The sequence below is a fragment of the Psammomys obesus genome, unplaced genomic scaffold (assembly GCF_907164565.1).
Source record: "Psammomys obesus unplaced genomic scaffold, mPsaObe1.curated_primary_1811, whole genome shotgun sequence".
In the NCBI taxonomy this organism is placed as follows: Eukaryota; Metazoa; Chordata; class Mammalia; order Rodentia; family Muridae; genus Psammomys; species Psammomys obesus.
The window spans coordinates 288,992-301,054 of record NW_026591918.1 but is presented as its reverse complement, the minus strand read 5'-3'; the positions used below and the strand labels follow the sequence as shown (position 1 = coordinate 301,054).

At 40.7% G+C, this 12,063-nt stretch overlaps 1 protein-coding gene across 1 annotated transcript in view; it reads left to right on the top strand.

Moving 5' to 3' along the window:
- The window catches only part of Txndc16 (thioredoxin domain containing 16), a 91,488-nt gene that overhangs the window by 28,610 nt on the left and 50,815 nt on the right, over nt 1–12,063 (top strand). Inside the window, exon 8 of the mRNA XM_055612323.1 lies at nt 7,625–7,715. Coding sequence (XP_055468298.1) covers nt 7,625–7,715 — 91 coding nt within the window. The remainder of the gene's footprint in view (nt 1–7,624; nt 7,716–12,063) is intronic.

The following is a 12,063-nucleotide window of genomic DNA, read 5'->3' as shown; positions in this document are numbered from 1 at the left end:
TTTTAATGGTAGTAATTTACCCATGTTCATGTTTATGGGGATCTTTGTAACCATGGCCAGAAGAGTAATGATTCACAGGAAGCAAGAAGGTAGTTCAGTTCAACATGAGCAAGTAGCCAGTGTTGGTTCAAACTTCAAGAGTCTGACCCTGAGTAGTTCATTTTAGGCATATTTTAGCAAGAACACTGGTGAAAAATTTCCTGGTGATAATTAATTCAGTCCATGTACACAATAAACTTAAGGCATAACTACATCGACACTCTTTTGTAAAGTACATGTGACACCTTCTATAAAGATGGTTTCTGTACATTGACAAGGTCATGATAGGGGTCTGGGTGAGGATCTAGTTTGGTCTCAGCCACACAGAGGTCACCAGGCTGTTAACCATGTCTGCTCCCAATCTTCTGGATGGAAAACAGGTTATTATACATCTCTCATTTTGAAGATATACACACACTCCCTGGGTGTTTAACATTGGTTTCCTAGTGCTTATCTGTAAGCACAAGAACCTCTGTGCCTCCCACAGGAAATGCTAAGTACTTTTTTGTTAGTTGTGTGTGTGTGTGTGTGTGTGTGTGTGTGTGTGTGTGTGTATTGGCGCACATATAGAGCCCAGAGGTTAGTATCAATGCTCTCCTCAGTCACTCTCCATTTTATTTCCTGCAACAAGGTCTCTTTGCTGAACCTGTAACTTGACAGTTTGAATAGTCTAGCCAGTTTGCCCTGGAGGATCCCTGCCTTCTGAGCATTGGGATTATGGTCCTGACTGTTTTTTATATGTACTCTGAGGAATCCAAACTCAGATTCTCACACTTGGCTCCAGGTGCTTTGCTCACTGTGCCATCTCCCTACCCAATTTTATGCTTTTATGAAATAAAGTATGTGTTATAGTTTTCATAAACACGTAACTTGCTGGCATGTCACGAAACATAATAGCTTCATAAAATAGTAGTTCAGGATCCAGTCCTGAAAAAACCTGATAAAACAAGGTCAGATAAAAGGGGAGTGGGTCCTCCCCAATCAGTGGACTTGGACAGGGGCAGGGAGGAGATGAGGGAGGGAGGGTAGGACTGGGAGGGAATGAGGGAGCGGGATACAGCTGGAATACAGAGTTAGTAAAATGTAACTAATAATAAAAATTAAAAAAAAAATACTAGTTCAGGGCTGGCAAGGTGACTAAGGTAAAAGATACTTGCCACTAAGTCTGATGACCCAAGTTCCAGTCTTAGGAACCACCCTTTCCCCATAGAAGAAGATAACCAGCTCCTGGAAATTGTCCTCTTCTTTCATGTAAGGGTTTCTTCCCAAAATAAATTTAAATTTAAAATTTAAAACGTAATACTAACAATTTACCCATTTTGTGTACTTTTCAGGGTTCTCAGGTTTTGTTTTACCTAGTTTTTAATTTTAATTAGTGAAAAACGAGTTATAGGGGCTCACTCAGTTATAGCAAAACAAGGCTTGATTTCTTGATTTAGATTTAATTGCCTTAATCTGACCACAGTGTTTGAAATAGATTGGAAGGAGTAAAGGTGGGAAGAATGAAGGAGAAAATGGGAAATTACTACAGTAATGTAGGTGCACGTGTGGGGGTGACATAGATGGGGTGGCAGCAGTGGAAGTTCAACAAGTGTGAACACTAGGGTTTTGGAGGTGGAGTATGAGAGTGTATTTTCTTCATACAGCACAGATAAAGATGGCTCTGATTTGGTTTAGGAGACTTGAAAGGTGAAATTGCTACTAGCTACAATTAGTGAGACTGGGGACAGGCCATATTAGAGAACTGAAAGTTTGTAATGGGAGGTCTGGAGTTCCCTTTTTGACACCATACTGGTGAAACACACCAGGGTACCTGGGTATAACTAGATAGTTCTTCTATGATGGGGTACAGACCAGGGAGTGGATTTGAGAAGTAGAGAGCAGTGATGCCCAGAAACACTGGAACATTAGCACTTAGAGGTGAGGGGGAACCAGTAAGAGACAGAGGGGTTGTCTGTGAGTAGGAGTGCCTAAAAGCAAAGTGATGTTAAGTGCTTTTCTCTCTGAACAAAGGTATGGTAATTAATTTTCTTCTAAACTTTTCTCATCTCAGAGTATAGGAGGCCATGGAAAACAAAGCAGAAACCCTAAACGTAAGGCTGAAGAGTGGAACGGGCTTGGCGTTTGTTTGCACTCACAATCTCCCAGTTGAGGTTCATCAGCACCACTGCATTTGCAAATGCGGTGACTGTAGCGCACTGCAAGCCCTGTCTTTCTGGGTCTCCAGTCCTACCACTGTGAGCCCCACTGGGTGCAGTATCTCCTGACCTCACTGCACCAGAGCCCTGGTGAAGAACATAACCTTCCACATTTTCTGCCCTCCAGGGGACTCAGGAAGGTGCCAGTGGCACATCTGAGGATGTGCCTGTTTGGGAGCTGAAAGGGTCGTGTTGTGCTGCGTTTCTTAATTCAGGGAGGCTGAAATGGCACTCAGATATAACTTGAGATTTGCTATATTTTCTTTCTTTCTTTTTTTTTTTCAATCCTCTCCAAAGATTTGCTACCTATTTTTAATAATACTTGGGTAAAAATTTTTAAATAAAATTATCCCAGGCATATTTTGTCAGGTAGTATAAACAGAATATTAACAGCTAATATACCAGAGATATTTGTTCCAAAGGCCTTTGAGAAAACGCATCATCAGAGACCCACATCCAAACTAATGGTTTACTTTTCTCTCTGATTATGAGAGTTGACATCTCATTAGATCTTCTCACACTGGTACTTTTGGTTGCTCATTATAGAAACTGCTTTCATTAACAATATAGTAGAGATGTTTTGCCAAAGACTCCTCTACTACTCTGTCTTACATGAAGTTAAACTGTAGCTTTCTTTTCATACAGTCTCTGGTATCCCCTCAGCGATGCTAGTGTGGGGTGTATGTGGCTGGGCCTAGGGCAGTGGTTCTCAACCTTCCTAATGCTTGTGACCCTTTAATACAGGTTCTCATTTTGTAGTGACTACCAACCATAAAATTTTCATTTCAACTTTATAATTTTGCTCCTGTTATGAACCATAATGTGAATGTTTATGTTTTCTGATGGTTGTAGGAGCCTGTGAAAGGGTTGTTCAACTCCCAAGGTTGTCTTGACCCACTGGTTGAGAACCACTGGTCTAGGGCGAGGAGATGGGGAAGCTACCTGCTTTGCCACACCCTCCTTGATCAGTTGGTGGGTGATGCCAACCTGGGTATCACCCAGAGTGGGAAAGTAAGTTACTTCTACCCTAGTTCTTAGGAGTTCACTGTATCCTTTGATTCAGCAATCCTAATTCTGGGCTTGTATCTGAAGGATCTGAATCTGTATCTTGAAGAGTTATCTGCTCCTGTGTTCATTGCAGCATCATTCACAATAGGCAGTTGACAGGAACAATGTCTGCGCTGGTTTCAGAACAGGTGATCATGAGCCGTTAGGAAAGGGCCCAATTCAGAATGAAGAGTACTTTAGTTCTCCTTGTCTTACCTCTCTTCTGAAAATTACTGTTGGGTAACCTTTTAACACACCACTTTGACCAGTGTCTCTAATTCCTGTGAAGGAAGAAAAAAAAAATTTTTTTTTTCTCTTTTTGAGACAGTCTTACAATGTAGTCCTGGCTTGCTTCAAGCTCAGAGAGATCTACCTGCCTCTGCCTCTTGAGGGCAGGGCTGGGGTTAATAGTGTATACCATCAGGCCTGGACAAAAGTGTTGTTATTGGAAAGATTTCTGTCAGAAAAAAGCAGGCATTGGATCATGTCTGACCCCGGAGTGATCACCACGGAAGTTGTGTATGGATGATAGATGATCTTACTAGAGGGGGACACATGCTTTTTGCCAGCCGTAGTCTTGGTACAGAAATGCTCACTGGAGCCCTGACTTTAAGTATCATGGAGCATCTTTGTATTTAGCTGAAAGGAATCTTTGCTTACAGAATGAAAGACCCCTGAACCCTGTCTCCATTTCAGGTTTATGGAAGGAAGCTGAAGCAGGTGTGGAGGGAAGCTCATAAATCTTTACTTTAAAAATAAGTATCAGGTGATTCAGACATGTTTCTCAAGATCCTCTTCAGGGCACTCAGAATGTTTCCATTAGCCACATACCACACCTGTGAAAAAGGAGCTTTCAGGTTTAGGATCAGAACAAAGCATCCCTTCCCAACTCAGTGGGCTTGCCAGCTATCAGTGTTCTGATGTCTGAAATAAAGGAGCAAGCTATGAAGGAAGTAAAATGTTTCTGTGTGCTAGGCATGCATGCCTTATTCTTCTGTTCAGGTAAGAGCTGGGTCTTAGTGACATAGGTAGACAGAAGCCACATAACAAAGACATTTTCATATTTCTGAATTCTTTTGGGGATGTCTTCTTGGGCTTCAGTAGTCAGCAGAAACCAGGAAAATCCAAACATTCAAGTTGTAGCTAGTTCCCTCCTCTAAAGGGGACTCTTTTCTGCTTTTGGTCTGAAGATAGGGGTTGGGGCTAGGAGTGAGAATCAGTGGAAGAAGGTTTGCCTAGCATGTGTGAGGCCCCAGTCTCAGTCCTCACTACTAGGATGAGTAGTGGGGAATGGGACATTGTTGAAGATGAGATTTTAAGGAACACAGGAATAGTTGCGTTAAGTATAGTGAATTAAGAAGTGTGAGTTGGTCATAATGCTTAGCAACATGGTGATTCCTGATGACCTTGACCAATATAGTTTCTGTAGATTAATAGGAACAATTGAAAGGTCTGAGAGAGTGGTAGAGCAGTTAGAGATGATGAATACAGAGACTCATGTAAGGAGTTTTGCTTTAAGGGAAAGGAGAAACCTGGGTATTGTCTGGAAGAATATGTGAGGCAGAGAAGAATTTTTAAAGAAACTTGTTTGTGTATTGACAAGAAAGTGCTAGTTGAAAAGAGGGAACACATCATGCAGGGGAATGACTGCAGCAGGAGCTCTGAGTGGGCAAGAGGTGGGTGGGATCTAGTGAGAGGGGTCTATGTAGTTGTGTCATGGGAGTACCGAAAGTTCTAGTAGGGAAAGTGGTAGTAGGAAAAGTGAGACAGAGTGTGTCATTAGTCTAGGTAATTCAGAGGCAGATGCCCTTTGGGGAGCTAATGGTATGCCCAGACCCCACCCTGTGTGTGTGTGTATCTGTGGACGCCTAGGCTGATGTGTGTTTTTGTTCTCTTCCTTATAGTTGAATCTGGGGCTCACTGACTTGAGCAGCTAGTCTGCAAGCCCTGGGACCCTCCTGTCTGCACTTCTCCAGTGCTGAGATTACAGGCACTCACTGCTGTACTCAGATTTGTTTTTTTACAGGGGTTCTCAGGGATCAAATTTAGATCTTCATGCTTGAATGGCAAGCCCTTTATCTGAAACCATCCCTTCTGCCCTCTCCCCCTTAAAATTGAGTCTATATTATTAACAAAATAGTATATTGGAATAGCAATGAAATCTCAATTTGAGAAGAGGAAAAAAGTGATGAAACAATCATTTAGGAGGTCTGGAAATAAAGAAGGGTTTCTACTAAGCATGGTTGCTCACCCTTGTACTCTTAGGGCTGGGCTGCCATTTGAGGCCAGGCTGAGATACATAACAAAACTGTGTCTCAAAAATGTAAAAGCAAATAAACAAGAACATTTAAAACACAGCGATTGCTAGGCAGAAATAATATTTGATACCAGCAATTGCAAATGAGACTGTTAGCTAACAGGTTTTATTTTTCCTCTGGCAGAGTTTATTTTCATGGGTGTAGGTGCAGAATGGGGAGAGTACTGGACTGAACATAAACCATGTGCAAGCCCACTAGGAGTGGTTATAGTTATGAACATTGACCAGGTAACCCAGACTTGATTAGGAGGGAAGCAAAGATCAGAGTGCAGTGAGGAACCTCAAAAAGCTGTTGTGACCACAGCAGTGAGTAGTAGTGTTGGAACAGAGAAAGCTAGATGAGGGGTGGATTTTGAAGCGCTCATTCATATGGATAGTAAAACTACCAAGGATTATGACAGTTGTGCTGGAGAGAGTGACAGAAGTGAGATGAGGGTGCCAGGATAGCCCTGGCTGCAGTGGCAGGTGTAATGGGGGGGTGGTGTGTTGCATGAGTAAACTGAAATGAAATTCAGGTGCAGAGGGATTAAGCCGGGAGGCAAAGACAGCTGTCTGGAAATAGCAGTTATGCCAAAAGAGAGCACAACACATAGTGAAGAGCGAGTAAGAAATTTCCTGAGCGGAAGGACTCAGGCTTCTAGACTGAAGTCATTACAGAGCCACACCCAGGATATGAGGAGTGAAAACTATTCCGAAAATTTCTAGGAGGGGTGCAACTGGAGGATTATAACGTGACTGTGATCAGTGTGTCTGGATTTAGAGTTACCTGGAAGACACACTTTTGGGCTCATCTCTTGAGAGTCTTTCCAGAGAGATTTAACTTAAGAGGAAAGACCATCTGTAAACATGGGTCCCTTCGCTCCATGGGGCAGGCTCCTGGGCTGAATGCAAAGGGAGATGGAGAAAGTGAGCTGAGCATCAGCCTTTATCATTCTGCTTCCTGATTGTAGGTGCAGAGTGACCAGCTATCAAAAGATGATGACTAGACCAACATGCTCTGACAGGCATCTCCAGGATGATAGACTAGATAATGTACCTGATACATTTGAAGACTTGGCAAGGAAGAGCAAGTGTATTTAAAAAGAAAAGTCTAAAGAAAACAAAGAAATAGTTACAATTGCAGTAAAAACAAGTATGTCTATAAAGAGGAGTGATCCACTGTTCTGCTCTCTATGGCTCATAGAAAGCATAGTGCAAATACTGAATGAGAAGTAATAAAAATTAGAACCATACCAGAAGAGCTTGGGGAGTGTGAGGAGTGTACATATCTAGAGCTGGGTTTCAGAAAAGAGATGTAGTCTGTTTTCTTCCACAGTGGGGCATCATCAAATAGAGCAGTAACTTTATTTATCTGACATCTACATTTGCATATCTGCATGTCTGTGTTGATAGTAAGTATCAGGAAATAAGGGGATAAGAATGACATTTGCAGGCTTCCAGATAAACACAAATAGAAATAATGAATTAGAAGTGTTCTGTCTTGAGTAGATGGGATAGAAAGTAGGGGAATGGTTTCTTTTTTTCTTAATATGCCTTGCTGAATTGTTTCATAAAATTTGGTAAAAAATAATGCACATATAAATATATGAAACTTGTGAATTCATACACACGTCTCACTAATAAACAATTACACATTTGCATGTTACAAGAGTATTCAAGGATAACTCATTTTCTAATATCTCAGTACCTTTATAAACTTGAATAAAATATACTTTAAAAATGTTAAGGTTTATTTTTATTCATATGTATATGTCTGTATGAGAGTATGCAGTGTGTGTGAGTGTATGAGGCGGCTAGAAGAGGGTGTTAACTTCCCTCAGAGCTAAAGTTACAAGCTGCCCCATGTGGGTTCTGGGATATGGACTCAGGTCCTCTGGAAGAACAGTAAGTTTTCTTAACTACTGAACCATCTTTCCTTTGTATATTTCCTTAAATGTAATAAGTAATAAAAGTGTTAGGATAATATTTACAACAAAAGTTTCTATGGAGTCACATGTTAACTATTTTCCTGTCTCCTCTTTAGAGCACAGGGCAGTCATGGAAGCCGCTTTTGTGTATGGGACCTCATATCAGTTTGCCGTAACCACTGAAATTGCCCTTTTAGAAAATACCGGGTATGTATTGAGAGGCCCAGGTCAACATTTTGATTTTCTGTTGTTGACATATTTCACGTTACTTAGTTAACATTTTCATCACTATCACAATTTAAATTTTTCTGAAGGAATTATACAGAGTTGTAAATAGGGAAACCAGGAATGCCTTTAAAACTCTCTTGTAAGCCACACTATGACATTACACAGATATAATTGTAATTTGGGGTGAACAAGTCTGTAGATAAGCCAAATGATAGTGTCATGATGGCTATAGGAGGGATTTAGAAATATGCCTGTAGTGGTCCCATGGGGGTTAAGTAATCGTTTCATAATTAGTCTCCAGAGAGTCTTTTGAGGGTAAATCACTTTGTCATCATGATTCTAAATGTACTTAAGAAGCCTTTGAACAAAATGTTTTAAATTTCTTTTTGTCTAATTCATAACTTACAGTTCTAGATAAAAGCCCACTTTTAAGTGCTTTTGGTGGGAGAGGGTCAATCTAGAGTAATTTTTTTTTTCCTTTAGTACTTAAAATCACAAGTAACCAGTGTTCTCCCGTGAAAATTAATCTAAAGCAGGGCAAAATACCATGAGTTTTCTGGTGTGCCGGAGTTTCTCATGTGCCCTCTTGCTGTCCTCTCCGGACATCCTAGGCATTTGCTTTCCCATAAACCATTGTTTAAAGGCCAGAGATCTTATACTTCTTTAGGTTTCAGGCCAGTTACAAGAAAAACAGTTTCATTGGGGATGGAAAAATGTTGATCCTGAAGCAAAGTTCTCTGTGCCTTGAAAACTCTGTTCAGTTCTCCATGGATTCTCGATGCTTTTTTCAGCCCATCGTTGACTTTTTCTTGTTTTCTGTGACATACTTTTTTAAACTTACAATAAACAATAGACTCTCTTTGGTTCTCTGTGAGCAGCACACATAGGATTCCTGATTAAAGTAGCTTTCCAGCTTTAATTCATGAGAGCCTTTGATATGAAGTACACCCCTAATAAGGATGTCCAGTGCTGAGCACTTTGCTTTCAGCAGTGGACAGCAAGTGGTCTAGAGTTACCCCTCAGTGAGATAATGCACTTTCTTTGGGTCTTTGCTATATACTGATTGCTTTCCTTTGAAATGTACATTTATTCTTCCTTCCTGCAAATATTTTGTGTTCCTCCCCTTTCTGTGTGAGCTCTGTGACTTTCCCTCTCTCTCTTCCTTCTTCCCAACTTGAGGCAGAATGAATTATTTCTTTGTTCCTCATGACAGCTTGTATATTATAGTTTGTAAACTTTGCTTTAGTTGTTCCCCTAATACACCTCTTTCTGCTTAAGTCCTTAAAGGATTCAAGTAATCTTACTTACTTTTATTGTTTAATGTAGAGCTTTTGTTTATTTTCGAGATTAAATTTAATTACAACATAGTGAAATGGTGGTGGTGCACACTTTTAATCCCAGCACTGGGGAGGCAGAGGCAAGTGCATCTCTGAGTTCGAGGCCAGCCTGGTCTACAGAGTGAATTCCAGGACAGCCAGAGCTAAAAGAAACTTGCAAATTTCGCCATTCCTTGTCTTCCCTCTAAGCCCCACCATGTATCTTTTCCCATTCTTCAAATTCATGGCCTCTTTTTCTTACTGTTATGGCATGCATATATGTATTTATGTATGCATATATATTCCTAAATATAACCTGTTGAGTCTATGTAATGTTACTTGTATGTATGTTTTCAGGGCTGATCATTTGACACTGGATAACCATTTACTGTGTTCTTCCCTGGGGAGGATCACCTCTCCCACGCCAGCACTCTTTGGTTGAGGCCTCAAGGGCTGTTCTTCATCTAGTTTGGCATGTTCATCGGTGTCATCCTTGTTCAGTTCACATTTGGGCAGTCATGTTGAGACTTTTATGTGTAGCTTCTGATATTACTACAAGAGAAAACCTCACAGCAACCTCCCTGATCTTCCTGCCCCCTCTTTCTGCAATGTTCACTGAGTCTTTGGTGTGGGAGGTTTTTGTAGATTGGTATTGGGCTCTTCAACTCTGCATTTTGATTGGTTGTGGTTTTTAGTTGTGGTCTCTTTCTGCTGCAAAGAGAAGTTTCCTTGTTGAAGGATGAAGATTACATTTATCTGTGGGTACAAGGACAAATGTTGATAGGGGTTATGCTTGTTTAGGAAATTAGTGGTTATAGATTCTTCTCCAGAAACCATGATTTTACTAGCACTGAGTAGGTAGCTAGGTTTCTAGGCCCAGGTGTGGTTGTCTTCTTGTGGAGTGGATCTTAGGTCCAATTAGAGAGTGGTTGGTTAGTGCCAAGGTATGTGGACCACCTTTAGGGTTATATTGTTATGCTGGTCATTGATGTAAATCACAGATATTACAGCTGGGTAGGATTGTTGGTTGCCGCCTTCTTTTGAAAGCTTATGAGGTTCCTTCGATACCATGAAAGCTAGTCCTCAGAGAGGAGACATCCAGGTCCATTTTAGCTAAGGGGTCTCTGAGTCCTGTTTTTAAAGTAGCATAGAGCTTTAACAGGTTCATTAAGTAAGTATGATTGTTCCTTTAATGACTGACTCTTAGAAATCACACTGTAATTAAACTAGAAATCAGTGACTACTCAGCTATACACAATATTTTAAAAATAAGTATTGCAATATTTTATAAAACTCCATTAGTACTACAGGGAGATTTTTTTTCTTTATCCATTCTTTTTAAAAATTGTTTTTATTAATTACAGTTTATCCACTTTGTTATTTACCTGTAGCTCCCTCCCTCCTCCTCTCCCAATCCCACTCTCCCTCCCTCTTCTCTACCCATCCCCTCCCCCAGTACACTGATAGGGGAGGTCTTCCTCCCTTCCTTCTGATCCTAGTCTATCAGGTCTCATCAGGAGTGGCTGCATTGTCTTTCTCTGTGGCCTGGTAAGGCTGCTCCCTCCTGAGGAGGAGGTGATCAAAAAGCAGACCAATCAATGCATGTCAGAGACAGTCCCAGCTCCCATTAATTATGGAACCCACTTGGATATTGAACTGCCATGGGCTACATCTGTGCAGGGGTTCTAGGTTATCTCTATGAATGGTCCTTGGTTGGAGTATCAATCTCAGAAAAGACCCCTGTGCCCCGCGATATTTTGGTTCTGTTGCTCTCCTTGTGGAGCTTCTGTCCTCTGTAGGTCTTACTATTTCCCACTTCTTTCATAAGATTCCCTGCACTCTGCCCAAAGTTTGGCTATGAGTCTCAGCATCTGGGAATCTCGTAAAACTGAAAAGCTTCTGTAAAGCAAAGGACACTGTTGTCAGAACAAAACGACTGTTTACAGATTGGGAAAGGATCTTCACCAACTCTATATCTGACAGAGGGCTAATATCCAGAATATATAAAGAACTTAAGTTAAAAAGCAACAAATCAAGAATCCAATTAAAAAATGTGGTACAGAGCTAAACAGAGAATTCTCAATAGAGGAATATCGAATGGTACAGAAACACTTAAAGGAATGCTCAACGTCCTTAGTCATCAAGGAAATGCAAATCAAAACGACTCCGAGATTTCACCTTATACCCATCAGAATGGCTAAGAAAAAACTCAAGTGACAACACATTCTGGAGAAGGTGTGGAGAAAGGGAACCCTCCTCCACTGCTAGTGGTTATGTAAACTTGTACAACCACTTTGGAAATCAATTTGGCGCTTTCTCAGACAATTAGGAATAGTGCTACCTCAAGATCCAGGTATACCACTCCTAGGCATATATCTAAAAGATGTTCAAGTATACAACAAGGACATTTGCTCAACTATGTTTGTAGCAGTTTTATTTGCAATAGCCAGAAGCTGGAAACAACCCAGATGCCCCTCAGTTGAGGAAAGGATACAGAAATTGTGGTACATTTACACAATGGAATACTACTCAGCAATTAAAAACAAGGAAATCGTGAAATTTGCAGGCAAATGGAGGGATCTAGAAAAGATCATCCTGAGTGCGGTATCCCAGAAGCAGAAAGACACACAGGGTATATACTCATTTATAAGTGGATATTAGACATATAATGTAAGATAAACGTATAAAATCTGTACACCTAGCTAGTCAAGGACGACTCTGGGTAAGATGCTCAATCCTCATTCAGAAAGGCAAAGAGGATGGACATAAGAAGAGGGAGAAAACAGGGAACAGGACAGGAGCCTACCACAGAGGGCCCCTGAAAGACTCTACCCAGCAGGGTATCAAAGCAGATGCTACAGGGAGATTTTTAAAATGCCATTTAAATTTTGACAAAACTTACCTTCACTGTAAATTTAAGATCTCATATTGAAATAAAGCCAAAACTTAAATTATAAACCATATTTGCTCATTTTTGTAATTTTTCAGATACAAACTTGTAAACTCCCATA